At 43.1% G+C, this 19,145-nt stretch overlaps 1 protein-coding gene across 2 annotated transcripts; it reads left to right on the top strand.

Annotated features, from left to right (window-relative positions):
* Positions 1 to 1,395: 1,395 nt before the first annotated feature.
* Positions 1,396 to 17,505, top strand: LOC147619659 (zinc finger transcription factor YY1-like). 2 transcript variants are annotated; one of them, XM_086773344.1, is made up of 7 exons: positions 1,396 to 1,561; positions 1,670 to 1,769; positions 2,667 to 2,725; positions 14,715 to 14,905; positions 14,993 to 15,082; positions 15,178 to 15,321; positions 16,532 to 17,505. In XM_086773344.1, exons 1-7 carry the CDS (start codon positions 1,447 to 1,449, stop codon positions 17,117 to 17,119), a joined length of 1,287 nt encoding a protein of 428 aa, XP_086629470.1. In that variant the 5' UTR covers positions 1,396 to 1,446; the 3' UTR covers positions 17,120 to 17,505. The 2 variants fall into 2 exon arrangements, with proteins under 2 accessions (XP_086629470.1, XP_086629471.1); XM_086773345.1 differs by having other exon boundaries at positions 1,413 to 1,769.
* The last annotated feature ends 1,640 nt before the right edge of the window (positions 17,506 to 19,145 follow it).

Raw genomic sequence — 19,145 nt, 5'->3', positions numbered from 1 at the left:
TCCATATAGGGTTTAATTATTTCAGAGTGTGTGTGTGTGAGAGAGAGAGAGATATTAAACATGGTTTGTAAGAATTGTAGGTTAGGCTTAGATGAAGCTCTCTTTTCTTTCCATGTTCTCTTTTCTCCTTTGAAGAGAAGATGTATTGATTGTATCAAATTACTTCATACCTTAATAAAATCATCGAAATACTCATAAGTGAGACTGCGGGTCTCACATATAGGGGGGCAGATTGGACCCAATGCTTTTGTCTTGTATTAATAAATATTTTTCCGTTTAAGCTTTTTGTTCAATTCTTCTTCTAGATTGATGTATTAACTTGTAGTTAACTTATTTAAAGCAATTGTAAATTTTGTTGAAAGCTTGTACTTGGAGAAAAGGTCTTGTAAGAGAGAGAGAGAGAGAGAGAGAGAGAGAGAGAGAGAGAGAGAGAGAGAGAATAAAAGTAAATTTCAATTAAATGTAAATGTAAATTAAATGTGTGTGTGTGTGTGTGATATATCTATCTATACTGCATATATATATATATATGTATGTGTGTGTGTGTGTGTATAATATATCTATCTATACTATATATATATGTGTGTGTGTGTTTGTGTCTGTATAATATATCTATCTATACTATCTATTATGCGCAAGTTTTTGGGAGAGGAGGAAATATGTGGTGGTTGGAAGAGGGCTAAGTGTTAGAGTAGGGGTAAGAAAGAAGGGGGCGTGATGGCAGAGGGGAGGAGCCATGTATTGGGGGAGAGAGAGAGAGAGAGGAATAGGGGGAGAAAGAGAGGAGTGTAAGGGTATGTCGAGAGAAGAAAATTTAAATAAATAATATAATACAAAAATGTAAAGATATATAATACATAAGTATAAAATATCTATAGAATACAAATATATATAATAACAATATGTAAGCATATAATAAGTAAGGATATTACATAAATATATATAATAGATCTATACTAATATATTATATATTATAAATATGATAATTTATATAAATATAATATAAATATATAATTAATTAATAAAAATATATAAAAGTAAAAAGTAAAAACATATAATAATGTAATATTAATATAATTATATACAAATATAGTAAATCTATATACATATATTATATATATAATAATATTATATTAATACAATTATATACAGACACATTCACACACACATACATACTATCACACACGTGCATGTGGAGGAGATGTGTGTGTGTGCGCGAGAGAGAGAGAGAGAGAGAGAGAGAGAGTTTCTATGTGTGTGAGAAGACAGATGCATATGTACGCGTATGTGTGTGAGAGAGGGTTGTGTGCGTATGTGTGTGAGAGAGGGTTGTGTGTGCACGTGTAAGAGAATACATGTGTGAAAAACATACACAGATATGAGTCTATGTGAGAGAGTCATCCATAAAAACATGCGCACACTGTGTACACAAATACACACATACACATGCATAGACACATACACACGACACAGTCACACGCACATACATATGTATGCAAGCAATGCTGCAGCTGTGTTTACACAGAACAAAGTTACAAACCCAAGGCGCACATATTCACAGGTAAAACATGAGCCAATTTTTCTAGCCATAGGCTCTGCGTTTAGAAAGCAAAGAGAGAGAAGATGGGGCTTTGCGGTGAGAATAGACAGCATGGCGATTTTGCTGCAGAATTCATGTCTTCGGTACCCCAGGGGTCTTTCCTGGGCCTGAAGGGGGACCCCTCCATCATCGCCCACCAGAGCTCGGGCCGCAAATGGTTCAAACAGTGGTACGATCTCTTGCTGCGTTCATCTATAGCAGTATCTGTTGGATGTTTTGAAAGTCCTCTCATCTCTAGGGTTTCTAGTTTTATGTCGATGATTTTGTTTGCCTTTCTGGTTTGATCATTTTTAGCATTTTTCTTGATTTTAGGGTTTTCTGGCATATATATATCTGTTTGAATTTATCAGGGTTTTCTTTTGGGTCCATTATTCGGCTCAGGTTTTTGATCCTGTTTAGGAGTTTCACCCGAAGAAAACAACATTGTTCCTTACATGTACCTGTGCTCAATCTCCTGTAGATTAAGAAAACAACATTGTCTTTTATATGTACACGTTCCAATCAACCCTTACAAATTGCTCCATGCCATAGTTTGTCTAACTGACCTGAAGCAATGGTGTCGCCAGGATTGGTACGAGGGGAGTGTACCACGTAATGCTTTGGAAAGTTAACATGGCATTTTCACAATGAAATCTGTGTGTGTAACTATGCATAGGCGTATGCGTATGAAATTACGTACGCAAGGAAAAAGGCCGCTGTAGATGACAGAATATGCTGTGCTGATATGCAGACTTTAACAACTCTAAGAAATGGTTCACAATTGGCTCATGCCACTGCACATTGAAGGCCATTATTTCACATGCATCCAAACACACACTTTTTTTCATGGCTTATTTAGCAACCTTTCAACTACTTATTAGCCCATGTGTCTCTCATGGCATGATGATTGGTGTATCGATCTGCATTGATTTTTGAAATTGCTGTATTCATACATTTGAATAGGAGCTGTATTCATTACATATCTCTGTGTTGATAACATGCTATTTAGCATGATTTAAAGTTTCAAACCAAACTTTTGCTTGATCAAATGGGAGTTTTACCTGCCTGGTTTCTGCGGTGTATGCAGGGTGCCTTATGATACTGTTTTGAATCCAGGGAAATGCCTGCTGTTAAAGTGGGTCAATGGTGAGCTCATTCTTACCCTTTCTATATGTTTTCTACTTGCCTTCAACTGTCTTAAAGGCTGTGATACTTAAAAGTTTATGCATTTGTATCATTGCCCCGTTTACACATGGGCAAAGCATGCATTTGTGCTTTCCTAGCTTCCTATTGTCACTGTTTGTGAGGATGGTGTGGATGTGGTTGGGACATAGCTCCCGGCACTTTCCCTCTTCCAGATGGATTGGTATTTTAAGTGGCAGTTGATATGACCCGGTAATGGCCAATGGATTGTAGAGGCCTGTTCATTGCATGACCAGTTCACAATGGCCTCAAGTTGCATTTCTTTCTTTAAAGGGGTCTTTTTGCCATTTGGAGCATTCTGGGAGCTCTGTCGAGACCCCCTTGTGTAGCAGCTGGAAACAGCCATTTGGCCCTATGGAACGCGGAAACGCTGTTTCCCCTTCCCTGTTGTTCCCATTCCCCCATTCCCATTTTTATATTTTCACGATTGTGTATAAATTGTTTACATCATGCTGTTCCATACCTATTCTGTTTTCCTACCCTGTCCGTTTCCGATTCTGTAATAAGTTCCCATTCCCCGATCCTTGCAACTATGCCCCCTTGGCGTGGGTTTGGATACACTATTGACCAATGGGCTGTGACTTTGCTGAGGAATTTGAAACTTTGTTCCATCTTGGGTAGGCGGCAACAGTGATGAAGTTGGTGGCATTTTGATGGTGGGTGCAGCCCACTTTAGAGAGCCGCTAAGGCACCTAACAAGGGTGCCCTGCAATGTGTTTCACTTGGTATGTGGTGGCACTATGAGGAGAGGGGTGAAACTTGTGATGAAACGTGGTGCCCTTCCTGAGTGAAAAGTGAGGCTAGAATGGGAATGGGTAATGAATATAGAGTGCTCTGCAGTTGTTTTCTTTGGGAGCAACTTGTTTTTGTCTTGTGACACTCATTGCGGGATCCTGAGTAGCAATCAGGCTAGAGTGGTGGTGATGTTGAGAGCAAAAGGGTGTTCTTTCTTACTAGTTGAAATGCAAGTGATGTGTCATTGTGCATATTACGTCCCAAGACTTACTAGGTTTAAGACCTTCAGGTTAGGTTAGCCATGGCCTAGGGGTTAGGCATCGTAAGTGGGGGTTAGTAGCTTTTATGAGATATGTGCTATATTTGGCTCGTGTATTTAGGAGGTCTATATAAGTGACTCTATGAGTCAGTTTGAGAGAGAGCCCTGGACTTGTGGCCTTGAGACTACTCTGTGCATACATCGGATGGGTGTGTACTGGTGGTATGGGATGCTAGGGACTTTGCACGTGGAGCTATGTCTTGGATGCTACCATCCCCCTGTGCTTGGTTGTGAGCTTGAACGGCTCTATGGTTGGGTGGTGAGCTAGATGCCAGTGTTTGCATGGTTTCTTTTTGTTAATGCTTAATCGTAGGGTCTAGTAACTTGGAGGTTTTTGAATGATGAATTTATGAACTGAACTAATGATGTCTTTTGTGTTGGAAATGATGGGAAGCTTATATAGTATGATGAGGGTGCAGTCGGCTAGTAGACAGTGCTGTTGGCCAGGTCTGGTCATGGGAAATACTGTTTTTAATGCTTTTATTGCTGCGTTTTCTATACTGCCTCCCCCATACCAAGTGGCCTTCACCTAGATATTGTCGCTTGCATGCTGGAACCCCAATGCTGGCTGCCAATTGGTTTATGCCAGCTGCTGACAGGGCCCATGCCCTCCTGGGATGAAGATGATGTGGATGCTGCTGCTGATGATGTTTCTAATACTAATGCTGATACTTACTGAGGCTAAATGCTTGACTAAATCAGGGGTTAGGACTGCTCCTGCACAGGATTAGCCATGGCACGGGTGTGCACGTGGCATTCCCTTCTGCTAAGCTTGATGATAGGGTGGACACTCTGTCATCCTTTCTCCCTCGACTTGACTTTGAATTGCTACTGCTTACTGACTTCTACTGATTGATATTTTTGGTCTGAACACCTTCACTCCCGAACTCCACTTCCAAGTCTTTGATGAAGAACTGAGCATCTGTTCACTGTTGTCCCCATGCGTGCTTTCCCTTAACATTGACATAGCGGTGGGTCACTTGCCGGGAACTGATCATGCTTGTTGCTAGGCCTCTGGAATTGGGAATTGATGTGAGGGCTTACTGAGGTACTGGGTCTGTGTACCTACCCGTAGGGACTGCATCCTCTAGCTTCGCCTGTTGTAGACCACTCCATTTGCCACCTTGTTGCATCCTTCCTGAGGTATTGGGTCTGTGTACCTACCCGCAGGGACTGCATCCTCTAGCTTTGCCTGTTGTAGACCACTCCATCTGCCACCTTGTTGCATCCTTCCTGCGAGAACTGGGCACCTTCCTTGGGACATAGCTCTTAGTGGGTTGAGCTTGAATGCTCTGATACCAATGTTGCATGCGCGGAAGCCTTGTTGTATTGATCCACAATCCTAAGCATACTTAAGAACACTGATGCTAATTAACTATGATCAAGACACAGAGGAGAGAAAAGAAGAGAGAGATTAGTGTTCAGGTTTTCTTTATTCATATGGTACAAAAAGGTGACTTATGCTTGTACATGGCTGAGGCTTGTGGTCAGCCCTTATGTGGTCAGCCCATAAGGGCTGACCCATAGCCCTTCTACATGAATGCTATGAACTGAACGAATGACTTCTTTTGTGCTGGAAATGATGGGAAGGTTATATAGTATGATGAGGGTGCAGTCGGCCAGTAGACAGTGCTGTCGGCCAGGTCTGGTTGTGGAAAATACTGTTTTTAATGCTTTTATTGCTGCGTTTTCTGTACTGCCTCCCCCATACCAAGTGGCCTTCACCTAGATACTGTTGTTTGCATTCTGGAACCCCAATGCTGGCTGCCGACAGGGCCCATGCCCTCTTGGGGATGAAGATGTCACCAGGAGGTGAAACTTTTTGCAGTTGTTTTCTTTATTTACATTTCTTTATAAATATATATTTTTCTTTTCTTTCTCTTTGGTTGCTGTTGTTTTCCCCCGAGATCTCTTGGAAGGGCTTGGGCCATTGCAATGTCAGAATGGGTCAGCCAGTGGGACTTGGACCAGTGGTTGGCTAAGCTTGGGAACTGCACTGAAAGATGAATGACAGTGTCCAGGACATGGCCACTGAATGAGGGCATAGGCTGGTTTACGCTAGTAAGTGGCCGCCACCGAAATGTGAATGTATCTTGAATTCTGAGCAAATTCTGAAGTGACCATAGTGGTCAAAGATGGTCAGGAGACCAGAAGGAACGCAGATGACATCATCCCTAAAATCTAGGAAACTGCTATTTTTGGCAGTGTCGGAATTGAAAAGTGTTCGTATCAGTTTGTGCGGAATGTCAAGGGGACCAAAAGCTGGCAAAGGACTGTTGTGAGAATGTGAACCAGTCAGGAGATTTTTAGCTTGGAAGATTGCATGTGGAAAAGGCTTAAAAATGTGCCAAGTGTCAAATTTATGTGCATTTTCCACACTGGGAAGAGGGAAGCGTGGGATTTTGGGCTGAATGAGGCTCATTTGCTAGCCATTATGGTGGGTTGTTGCAGGTTAAGAGCTATTGTGGTGCACTCCCTTGCCCTGCAACTCATGTATTGAGGGTTGAGCTTGCTCCCCACAGTCTCTCTCTCTCTCTCTCTCTCTCTCTCTCTCTCTTGCAGACTATGGTAATGCTCTCATCAGATAAAATCAGGTACAGTTGTGTGAATTTCATGCTTATATGCAGAGGTTAGTTGCCTCCTTGAACAGGAACCGATGTAGTTAGTTCCTACACCAAAGCAGGGACGGAAGAGGGTAATAACCTCTTCAATACAACGCTGTTTCAGCACTGTTTAGGTGCTGTTTTTGGGCTGTTATGTTGCCCGGTTGATGCCAGAATGCAGTAGGACTTTGCTAAAGTCTTCCAGGACAGTACAAGGGTTAATTTGGGCTGAAAACAGAGCTGAAAACAGGTCTGTGCAGAAAATTACAGCAAGCTGAATTGTGATGTTTTGGACTCCATTGAGTAGTCTGATGCCTATGGAAGTGAGCCTGTCAGTTGGGACTCATTCTGAGATGTTATGGAACAGTTTTAGTGTAGTTATGCTGGCAAATTTCTCCCAGAATTTGTAAAACTCAGTGGTGCAAGTAGAGTGCTCTGTTGCACTCGTGCTTTGTATTTTCCAACTTTTTAACAATAAAGAAATACCGCAAGGGGCGCCGGACTTCGGGGCCAATGTGTTGTTGAGCGAGGGAGCGAGGATTCTGTGATTGTGTCTGAGTAAGTCCAGGTTATTTGTGAATGAATTACCGCTTTATGTGTCCATAGACCGGTTATATGGTTCCATTGCCAGGATAGGGTCCTCTTTTCTGCAAGAGCCCGGACACGGATTGAATTGGGTGAACAGGAGACACACATAGTGAGGTACAACTGATTACAGGTGAGAAAGAGTACGGTCTCTTTCTTTGGATACAGGTTCCCTTAAACTTTCAGTTGACAGTATGACAGACAAAGGGAAAGGCAAGCTCCCTGCCGAAGAGAGTTCCTCTTCTATTCGCAGACAGCGTATAGAGGTGACAGGTGCCCAGGTGTCAGCCTCTGCTCGGATGGAGCCAGTAGTACAGCTAGCCTTGTTAGAGGAAGAACAGGAACAGGAGGATTTGTTTCAGGCACAGCTTCTTAGCATGCTTGGAACTTTTCAGTAGCTAGTTAAGAATCCCAGAATGAAGAAATTTTTGCAGTCACGTACAGGGGATTCCTAGGTTGAAGCATCCCAGCATGCAGCAGAGAGGGCACAAGAACAGTTGCAAATGAGGGTAGAGCATGTTGAGCAGGCACCTGTGATACTAGCTGATCCAGTGCAACATGTTACCCAGGCACAGGTACAGGCATTTAATGGCCAGGGCAGTAATGTGCAAAGGGTCATGCCGACCATTCCTCCATTCGTTGCTTCCCAGCCTGGCTATTTTGGTGGTGGGTCTGTTTTCCAGGCTAGGCCGCCCACAGTTTTGCTAGGACTGATGTCAAGAGGGTTACCAGGAATGATGCCTATGGAAGATGTGAACCCTCTTTATGCCAATATAGGTGTGCAGCCCGGACTTCAAACTTATTTTAGTCCAGCTTTGGGGCCCCCAGCACCTGTCAGTGTGGCTGAATTTTCTCAACCTAGTGGACAAAGAGCAGTAAGGACTGATGCAGAAAAGGTGCAAAAGGATTACAAAGAAGGAGGTCAAGCAGTAAAGTTTGAGACTTTCAGTGGGATGCAGGACAAATTGAAAGCGCTGACTTTCATTCAGCAGTTTGATGCAGCATTCACCGGAGGCAACTTCACAGAGTCTTCTAAGGTGCGGAAGGTTGCTACTTTCTTCAAAGCTAACGCATTGCACTTGTGGACCTCACTGTTGATGCAAGGACAGGCACCTGCTACATGGGTCCAATTCAAGCAGCAGTTCTCTTTTGCATGGCTGACAAACACCTTTGAAGTGGATGTGATGACAGCATGGCACAAACTGGATGCAGCTAATTGTGCAAATCTAGAAGAGTACAATAAGAAGTTTTGGGATGCACTCTTGCCAGTAACTTCTTACAGGACAGTGCCATTGTCAGAGCAAATAGAGAAGTACTGCTGTGGTTTGCCCAAAGAGATCAGGGATTACTGTATTAAGACCAATGTTTCCAATATGACTCAACTAATTGAGAATGCAAACATGGCTAATGCACTGCTTTAGGGAGGTTCAGGTGGTTTCAAGAGCACCTTGAAGAAGGAGCCTCAAGGCAAAGGACGGAAGAGGCCACTGTATGGCAAGTCATTTGAAGAGAGAAAGGCATTGATGCAAGCTAGAAAGGGCATATGGCTGCAAAATGTCCACAACATGCAGCAAAAGATGCGGAGGATAAACAAGGGCCACCCAAGAAGAAGACAATGCCGAGTGCAAGATTGATACCTGACATGGTTGGTGACCAGCCATGTGATCATGCGACAGAATTGTGCAGAGCATGGGGTAAAATCAGAGATGCTACAGTGCTGATTTTCTTTGACCCTGGTGCTCGAGCCAACTTTATTTCACCGGCATTGGCAGCCAAGTTGGGAATCCGTGCTGAAGAGATGGGACCAGTTGGACAGGCTGATTTGGCATGCCCTGGGCATTCAGTTCCTGTCACTCCTATACTTGGCAAACTTCGCATGCATATACAGAGTTATGTCGACACAGAGGAGTTTCTTATCATGCCCTTGGAAGGATGTGATATCCTGTTGGGAATTCCATGGTGTCATAGGAAACATGCAGTGTTGGATGCTTTCAACAGGAAAATCACAATTGTACATAGGACAAGACTCATGTTCTGGATGTGAAGCTGAAAGGAGAGTCTGTCTCAGTTATTTTTGCTTTTTGAACCTGAATTTTGAATGACCTGTACACTTGTATCATTTCTTGTCAATAAATAAAGGAATGGACTTTCAGTGCTTTGAAGTTGTATCTGTTATGCTTCAAATGAATGATTTACATGTTGTGACACTAATAGTACGAGATATATGCTATCGCTCTGTGTTGCATCCGGAAACATGTATTTGAAAGGCTTGAACCTGCGATGGCACAAATGGTAGTGGGGAATTCCTAGCATCACCCCGTGTCATCCGTTGGCAGGAGATACATGCGATGACACTAATCACTTGGGGAATCTTGTGATCGTCCTGTGTCATCCGTTTGCATGTGGACTTGCAATCGAGGTCGCTTGCTTCTTTCAAGAGGGGGGTATGTCACCAGGAGGTGAAACTTTTTGTAGTTGTTTTCTTTATTTACATCTCTTTATAAATATATATTTTTCTTTTCTTTCTCTTTGGTTGCTGTTGTTTTCCCCCGGGATCTCTTGGAAGGGCTTGGGCCATTGCAATGTCAGAATGGGTCAGCCAGTGGGACTTGGACCAGTGGTTGGCTAAGCTTGGGAACTGCATTGAAAGATGAATGACAGTGTCCAGGACATGGCCACTGAATGAGGGCATAGGCCGGTTTACGCTAGTAAGTGGCCGCCACCGAAATGTGAATGTATCTTGAATTCTGAGCAAATTCTGAAGTGACCATAGTGGTCAAAGATGGTCAGGAGACCAGAAGGAATGCAGATGACATCATCCCTAAAATCTAGGGAACTGCTATTTTTGGCAGTGTCGGAATTGAAAAGTGTTCGCGTCAGTTTGTGCGGAATGTCAAGGGGACCAAAAGCTGGCAAAGGACTGTTGTGAGAATGTGAACCAGTCAGGAGATATTTAGCTTGGAAGATTGCATGTGGAAAAGGCTTAAAAATGTGCCAAGTGTCAAATTTATGTGCATTTTCCACACTGGGAAGAGGGAAGCGTGGGATTTTGGGCTGAATGAGGCTCATTTGCCAGCCATTATGGTGGGTTGTTGCAGGTTAAGAGCTATTGTGGTGCACTCCCTTGCCATGCAACTCATGTATTGAGGGTTGAGCTTGCTCCCCACAGTCTCTCTCTCTCTCTCTCTCTCTCTCTCTCTCTCTTGCAGACTATGGTAATGCTCTCATCAGATAAAATCAGGTACAGTTGTGTGAATTTCATGCTTATATGCAGAGGTTAGTTGCCTCCTTGAACAGGAACCGGTGTAGTTAGTTCCTACACCAAAGCAGGGACGGAAGAGGGTAATAACCTCTTCAATACAACGCTGTTTCAGCACTGTTTAGGTGCTGTTTTTGGGCTGTTATGTTGCCCGGTTGATGCCAGAATGCAGTAGGACTTTGCTAAAGTCTTCCAGGACAGTACAAGGGTTAATTTGGGCTGAAAACAGAGCTGAAAACAGGTTTGTGCAGAAAATTACAGCAAGCTGAATTGTGATGTTTTGGACTCCATTGAGTAGTCTGATGCCTATGGAAGTGAGCCTGTCAGTTGGGACTCATTCTGAGATGTTATGGAACAGTTTTAGTGCAATTATGCTGGCAAATTTCTCCCAGAATTTGTAAAACTCAGCTGGTGCAAGTAGAGTGCTCTGTTGCACTCGTGCTTTGTATTTTCGAACTTTTTAACAATAAAGAAATACCGCAAGGGGCGCCGGACTTCGGGGCCAATGTGTTGTTGAGCGAGGGAGCGAGGATTCTGTGATTGTGTGTCTGAGTAAGTCCAGGTTATTTGTGAATGAATTACCGCTTTATGTGTCCATAGACCGGTTATAGAAGGTGATGTGGATGCTGCTGATGTTGATGATGATGATGATGATGGTTCTAATACTAATGCTGATGATTCTAATGCTGATGCTGATACTTACTGAGGCTAAATGCTTGACTAAATCAGGGGTTAAGACTAGCCAACAACATGGGCTGATTTTCAGCTTGTGTTTAAGACACAATTTGTCTCTATTAACAAGATTGACAACTTTCAAAGGTTGTTCAAATTGGAAAGACGAGCCTTGACAACTATTCCTAGGAGTTTAAAGACCTTGTGAAGCCTCATGTGTTGGTTTATGTGCTATTATCAGAGCGAGGTTCTTTGGAACACCATACATTCTCTGGACGACATCTATAGATATCTAGGAAGGAGGGTTGCACAAGGCATAAATGGTTCTCTAAAATCAAGAGGAGCTACAGAAAGCAATACACCTTCACGGTGGGGGCCCTTCTAAAGGAATATTTGGGATCCAATGGTAGCAGGTGCCTCATCATGTATGCCCACAATGGGTAATAGTTCCATCAAATTTGTCCTCAGTTGTAAGCATGCCAAATACATCATTGCCTACCATTTTGACCTGCCAAAGACTCTCTAGTCCCACACCAAATGCACATGACCAATGCACTGCAAAGGCAATGTCCACTAAATGCAACCTGCATGGCTGTGAAGCGGCCCACTGGTGGCTGTAAACCTACAAGTGTAATGAAAATACGAGTGTAGAGATAGAAATTATTGGTCAAATGTCAAAAATTGAGTTGCTGGTGGCCGACTTTTCAAAAGCCCCAAATTGTACACACCAATGGCGGTTCAATTGTTTGATTTTCCCCAAAAATCAGAAAATCCCAAATTGATTTTTGCTCTGTAAATTTCCAGGTAACGATGACAGCGACGACAGGATGGGGCACTGTATGGCAGCTAACATGGCGATGCTGATTGTATGGCTGCTGACGTTGACTAAGTGGGTGGTGGCTGCTGGGCCAGTGGGCTATGGACAAGCTGCAGTCAGCGCGGCTGCTTTATTGTTGCTGAGATGGCTGCAAAGGAGAACAAGGCGGCTTCTCTATGCTATGCCAGCTATAGTATAGCTTAGCTATGCTAAATGTAGGCTGGCTGTGCAGCTATGCTACACAAGACGTGGGTGTAGGCGGCTGTAGCATGACAGTGGGAACAGCACATAGAAAAAGTCTAGCAACACAGAGAGGCCAAGCAGTAGCAGAAAGATGGTGACCAGCAGCAAACTGAAGAAGCACAATTCCCAATGGTGCAAGTGCAGATCCCAAGGTAGAGAGAGAAGCCTGCTTTGATTGAAATGTTGGGATTAGAGTTAGGGTTTGCAGCAAAGCACAACACACACCTTTTTTGTGAAACCACTCCTTCATTAAGGAGTGTATGGTACATTCATAGCTGTCCCAAGGTGGGACAGCTACTACTCAGATATCAGAAACAGCGGGAAAACACCTCCAACTGTTCAAGGGAAAGATCTCCGAGGTCAAAAGAATCTCAGAGTGCAAGGTAAAGAGTCCCTCCAAAAAAAGCGAAGCATATGATCTCCTCATGAGAGAAAATCTGCTGATTTCGTGTATGGTAGATTGTCCACAAAGTGTAACTTCCGAGCACATGGGGGTTTCACAAAAAACTTGACCATTAATGCAATTAAACACTGGAATCGGCCACAACCTTAAAACATATGCCACTTAATCCACAAAATTGTAAAAGAGAGATGTGCACAGTTGACACCGCATAGAGGCTAGAATGAGCCGACCCCCTCTCCCTTGGAGTATTTTATTACCCACGGAGAAAATATCATGTACAAGCTTTGAGGGCCTTACTCTCCCCACGGCCCACGGGAGATGCCGGATTATCCATATACAAATGCCATAACCCAACCAAACACGAGGCAACCATAAAATTCAGCCGGAACACAGGTTGTAGAAATGCCGAACCAACCATATAATCCATATACTCTATGTGGGTACTGATTCTTCCCCAAAAACTACGGGTCTTCATGAAATAGAGCTGGTACAGCCAGTATGACTCTCCATTCAGCTGGTACAGTCTCCCATTCAGCCGGCCCAGCAAGTATATGGGTTGGTATAGCAAGTACAATTGGTACAGCCATGGTTGTCACGATATGAAAATACAATACCGTACGATACGATACCGTACGGGAATTTTTGGTATGATATCAAATTTTCGGATACCGTACGATAAAATACGGTTTTTATTTTTTACACTTACAACCTATGGAGCTTTAAGCTTGAATGTGAGGGAAGGTTTGGAGGGGAAGAGTCTACAGTGCTTGAGTCTCTTCCAGTTGGATCGCCCGATTGTCTCCAAAAAAGAACCTGGATGGGTAATGCAATACCAAAGGTCTCCCAGTGTAGCGTTTATGACTAAGGGACCGCCCTTGCACAAATATGAGGAGTGCATCTAGGGTGATAAGTTTAGGGACTCCTCTCTAGATCTCAAAATGGCCATGTCCAAATCTTCTCCCTCGTACATAACTTGAGAATTTAATTGTCTAGCCTACCTATACTAGGGATCCCCAAGTGATGTAGCAAGATTCTCTCATCCTACCAATCAAGTGTACACTACCAGTCTACCTCGCCAGATTTTTTAGGTCTCTCAACAACCCCATATGGAATACTGAGTGGACACGAAAGTTGCGAAGTATTGCGAGCATTTGGGATCTTCGTAAAGCAGGGTTTCTATATTTTTTAAAAGCATTTGGATATTTTTTTTTCAAGGGAAAAAAATTTTGGGGTTTAAAAAAAAACCTCGTACCGTACGATATCGCACCGTACGAACCGTACGGTACGAACCCATTCGTACTGGTACGAGAAACAACTATGGGTACAGCATATACAGTGGCTGGAACAGTAGGTACAATGGCTGGTACGCTAGGTACAGCCCTCAAATCAGCAAGTACATGGGTTGGTACAGCAGGTACAATGGTTGGTACACCAAGTACAATGGTTGGAATAGCAGGTACAGTGGCTAGTACAGTAGGTACAGAGGCTATAGTAATAGAGAAACCTTTTGTTGATGGGAGTGAAGGAGTGTAGGAACTCTCCACAAGTAGTAGTTGACGAGAATGCGGGCAACTTGTTGGAGGTAGCATGTGGTGGATTATCCCATATGCAAGAGCATGGGAAGTCGAAGAGCCATATATAGGGTGTGGTGACCACAAACATAGACATGCACTCTCATGACCACAAACATTGCACGAGAGCTAAAGATAAAGCACAACACACACACACACACACACACACACACACACACACACACAGTGAAGTAGGCGTGAGCAAGAGAGTGTAGGCACAATAACTGATGATGATTGAGTGTACCACAATGCTAGTACAAATTAATAAGTGAGAGTGACCCAAGGGCCAAAGTACAAAAGTCACTTCACACACACACTCCCAAAAGTGAGATAGAGTGTGTTCATGTGCACAGGCGAAAAAACCTGAGGGAAAAAGTGGCCCGGCTTATCCTAGAGTGTTCACACACCACTGCCCATGATATAGATGTCACACCACTACCTATGACACAGATGTCTACAAACCCGACTATGGAGGTTATGCTGAGGGCGCATATTTTTTTTAAGGCTTACTCTTTAGTTAAACGTCTTGTGCTGGCCTCTTCCACTGTATAGAAACATGCATAAGGTTATTCTGTGGGAAATGTTCAGAAACCATGCTGTTAAACATGCTGATGGCCCTAAAGGTATTGTTTAGTTAAGTATATCATGAGTAAGAGGCTCTAATGTTGGGCTAAATTGTTCTGGGTAATGCCTGTAATCGATACCTTCTATTATCAATTTATCAGATGATATGTTGAAGTCCCTGAAAGACAAGTATCCAGAGGTGGAAAACGAACCTGAGGAAGAGTACGAGGTTCTTTACCTGTGTAATTTTGAAGGCTGTGGAAAGGCTTTCACAGATCAGGGTGCCCTCCGGAAACACATGAATGTTCATGGAGAGAAGCAGTTCATCTGCCACTATGAAGGGTGTGGAAAGGTGAGGTCATTGTTAAGTGCAACTGCGATGGCTACACCCTGATGCTTACTAATGGCAATGCTAACAATAACATGCTCACTGTTTCAGAGATTTATGGATAGCTCGAAGTTGAAAAGGCACTTTTTGATTCATACAGGAGAGAGGCATTTTGTCTGCCCTGTTGATGGGTGTGGTAAGGTACATTTCAATTGATCTCTTTTGGGGCTTGATATTTTGAAGACCATGAGCACATTTATTTCTGTCAGGAGTGGCTTATGGGTCGTATTTCACAGGCCTTTTCATTGGATTTCAACCTGCGCTCCCACATGCGTACGCATACACAAGAGAATTATCATGTATGCCCATTTGAAGATTGTGGGAAGCGTTATGCCCATGAATACAAGCTACGTGCACATCTTCGAACATGTCATGAAAAGGTACTATTTTGTACAAGGCTTCGCTACAAAATGTTGCTCTGAACTAGTTGGTGAACTGGAGCTACTGTTTTGCAAATGCTATAGGCCACAGATACAGCAAAGCTTAAGCACTTGGGTACATACTTATTAATCTTTTTTTTTTGGGAAAAAGTAGTCGTGTTAGAAGCCTTTGGTCTAAATGATGTGAACTTTGTGGGACTCAAACAAATTTTTGGTGCAGAGGTAATCCCAGCACTCACCATCACATGTAATGATGGAAGAGCTTGCAAATCAGCCATAGGCCTGTAGTTGCAGGAAAAACAGCATTTGTGAGGGAGCTATGCTACATTACAAAGATTTGAAAACTGAAGTTCAAGATCAGGCCTCAAGGGTTTGTGGGAAAAGAAAGCCTTTGATGTGTATGAGAGGCCAAAACAGGAGCTTTCTTCCCATGTTTCACAAACAATACAACATGCATGGGCACAGGATTAATGGATCGGCATGATACTATAGGTGTGAGAATTCATGGTCAAGGAGGGGTGGAGAAGCTCCAGAAGAGATGAGTTGAAGGTAGTGGTAAGTTAAATCAAAGGTGATATGGTCTTCATAAGCTGGGGGGAGATCAAACCTGACTTTCTTCAATGTGAGTAGGTAAGGCAACTAGCAGCACGGAGGCGTACTCCTCATATGTGGTTTATGCCATAAAGCATGATGCCTTAATTGAGGAATCCAAGTTCAGGCAACTCTTCATTTATGATTGATGATCTCGTGACAGAGCTTTATCCTTCATGCCTAGAGGGTGACAGTATTGAAGCTGATCACTTAAGTGGGCCATTTTTATCCATTGAACGGGGTCGTAATACATGACCCAATGCACAATTAATATCATGCCTTAGACCGTCATGGCCTGTGACAGATGGTCTACAACAGTGTGGTGTGCATTTTGGAATCTGGATTTAGGCTAGACTAGGCATATACTTAAGGTCCTGTAGTGTGTGCATTTGTGGGCTTCTTTCTTGCAATCAACCATTTACTCACTGATTGGTTGTTTTTCTTCCATGCCAGCCCTCTGTGGTGCTTGAGAGCAATCTTGAAAAATCTAGCATAGACATGGACACGGGACTTACATGTTCGATGTGTCTTATTGAAAATGTTTTTTTAAGAATTTTCATCATCTAATATTTATATGTGAGTTGCATTTACAGGTTGCTGATGGGCTCCTTGTCTGCAGGTTCTACCTCCCGAGGTGAAACTTGCTCCTCCTCCTCCTCTTCCCACTTCATTCGAAAAGGAGATCAGAATACAAAAGTCGGCAGCTGCAGCCTCCGCCTCGGCCAATCTAGAGCGGCCATTCGCATGCCATCATGAAGGTTGTGACAAGCGGTACATACATGAATACAAATTGAACCTTCATCTTCGCAAAGAGCATGCCAATGACAACCATGCAGAAGTTGCACAAATGGGGCGGCATGCTGATGCAGAAGATGACATGGACGAGGGTAGTGAAAGGGAGCTCACAAAGGCTGGGGTTTTTCGAGGCTCTGGCCGAGGAAAACTACGACTCATTCCAAAGGCACCCACACCAAAAACTGCAAAGAGGAAATGGCCCAATGTGGCGCCTGTAGATCTGAACATGAAGGTGCAGGGGGGTCCTCGTCCGGGGAGGCGTAAAGAGGTTGCAAGAAAAGGCCCTCATGCAGACAGTGAGGAGACAGAAGAGGAAGATCCGGAAGACACAGAGGATGAAAACATAGGAAGAATGATGCATGTGAGAACGACATACGAAGATGATGAAGAAACAGAAGATGACATGGAGTAGCGAGCTGGTGGGCATTTCCACTGTGCAGGCTTAATGTTCAATATGGTTTCTAAGGAATAGCTCTAAGGGGGTACACTAAACCACACATTGCTACCTATGGAAATGTAACCCTTGTGCCCCTCCTCTAAGTCATGCTTTGCTGCCTAGCTGGTCCCTTTTCCTTCACAAAAGTGGTTTTGATCTATTGATGCGTACCTAATATGGCCCTCCTGAATATTGCCTATGCAGCACCATTTTGCATGAACAGTCTTCTGTTCTACAAGAGGATGTAAAGTGTATGCTAGGTTGTGAGAGATAAGTGTGTAAATCTCAAGATGGAGGTTAATTGTTTGAGGCTTCGTACTAAATGCAGTCCCAATCTTTCATTTGGAAACCTGTTATTATAATGCTTTGCAATGCCAGGAATCTTATTAGGCTGCATGTTGGTAAAATAAGTTAAACTGCGACTTCATAAATTTGTAACATTATAGTTCAAGGATTTCTAAGGAAAATGTCTTGCAATTGTGCTTCTGTTGCCATATTAAAGCTTTTCCCGCTTAACAGTGTCATATCCCTGACACAAGGAGGAGTTCCCTGTCCCTTCCCAAACAAGATTCCTAATCCATCATGTAACTTTGATAAGATTAGTTTACCTTAGATTTAGCTATAGAGTAATGTAGATTAGTATAGATTTGAGCTTTCGTAAGGAAAACTACTCTCCTACACTTTCTATGATGGCTGTATTGACAAGGACCTTAGGAGCATAGCCTCCTTGAAAGGTTGCAAAAACGGTCGACTTGTTGTGGAGGATATTCTTCTCTGCATTCTTGGAGACACTAGACAAGCACAACACTTTAGATAAGGCCTTGAGAGTAAAAAGTTGGAATCCTCCTTCAGCAGGCTAGCAGCACAGGACGACCTAGGGCTAGCAAGCTTGTCTGTCCCAGGTTGCCTAGTGGGGCCTTTTGGGCCCATGCAGTCCATCTAAGGCTTGGGGGAGGGGGGGGGGGGGTTGGAAAGCCTACACAAGGTTAAAAAAAAATGTTTTGGATTATTTGAAAAAAAATTTCTTATTTTTCTACAAAGTTTCGTTATAAATTCAGAATTCAATTTTGCAATTCAAATGAACAAAAAATGATGTAAATCTGTTAACTCTCTAGAAGAATTTACAAAAAATGCACCTGTGTGTTTTATAACTTGCTATGAAAAACATGGTGCATTCTAGTTCAATTTTGCACATGGTAAATTAATAAAATATATTTCAAACTTATATATTTTAAAATGTGTTCCAAAACAAAAATCCATGACTATACAAGCTTAAAATGAGACAAGACAAAAAAAAAAACTTGAGATTTCTATTGATAAAGATAAGTTCTTACATAGCAGCACTATTGATTATTACAAGTCTTGATGATGTAAAAGTCTAGCTAATTTAATATCCTTCGTCATTATAGTAACCCTCTTGGCATGGATAGCACAAAGGTTTGCATCCCCAAAAAAGTTAACAAAAAAAGCTTCCACAGCTTCTTGTAAAGCTCCCAAGGCAAGGCTTTGCACACGATAGTCTTGAAAGTAACTATATAGGCTTTCTTTTACAAGACAAGTGAAAGGTGCCTTGGGAATAAGGAGATCCACAGATTTTTGAAATCTGCATCTCTTGGAGTGCCTTGACTCCATATTTCCTCCTCTTCCTTGGTGCACGCGGAGCGACATTTGGGTTCTGAGGCCTTGGAGGACGAGGAGACTTCTTCCAATCAAGTCCCTTGGGGCGGCCACAATGAGGTTTTGGTGGAGGTTCTACTACTTGCTACTGTGGTAGTACTTGTAAATATAAAATACGAGGCATGTGTGAAAAGAAGTATCTATGTAATGTGGAAAGGTAGCTCGGTGGCAGTGGAGCATGTCTTGGATTTGGAGCTGATGAGGTGATCATGGCCGACAAGCGGGCCGAGGGCGTCGGGCACACTGGAGTGCAGAGGCCAGGTCCGAGGTAACTCCTCTCGGAAGAGGTAGGTCCAGAGCAGCTCATGGAGGGTCCACAAGAGAG

Source organism: Cibotium barometz, chromosome 33, assembly GCF_041138505.1.
Source record: "Cibotium barometz isolate CiBa-2024 chromosome 33, ASM4113850v1, whole genome shotgun sequence".
Taxonomy (NCBI): Eukaryota; Viridiplantae; Streptophyta; class Polypodiopsida; order Cyatheales; family Cibotiaceae; genus Cibotium; species Cibotium barometz.
The sequence above is the reverse complement of the archived record's forward strand: the minus strand, read 5'-3'. Positions and strand labels throughout refer to the sequence as shown.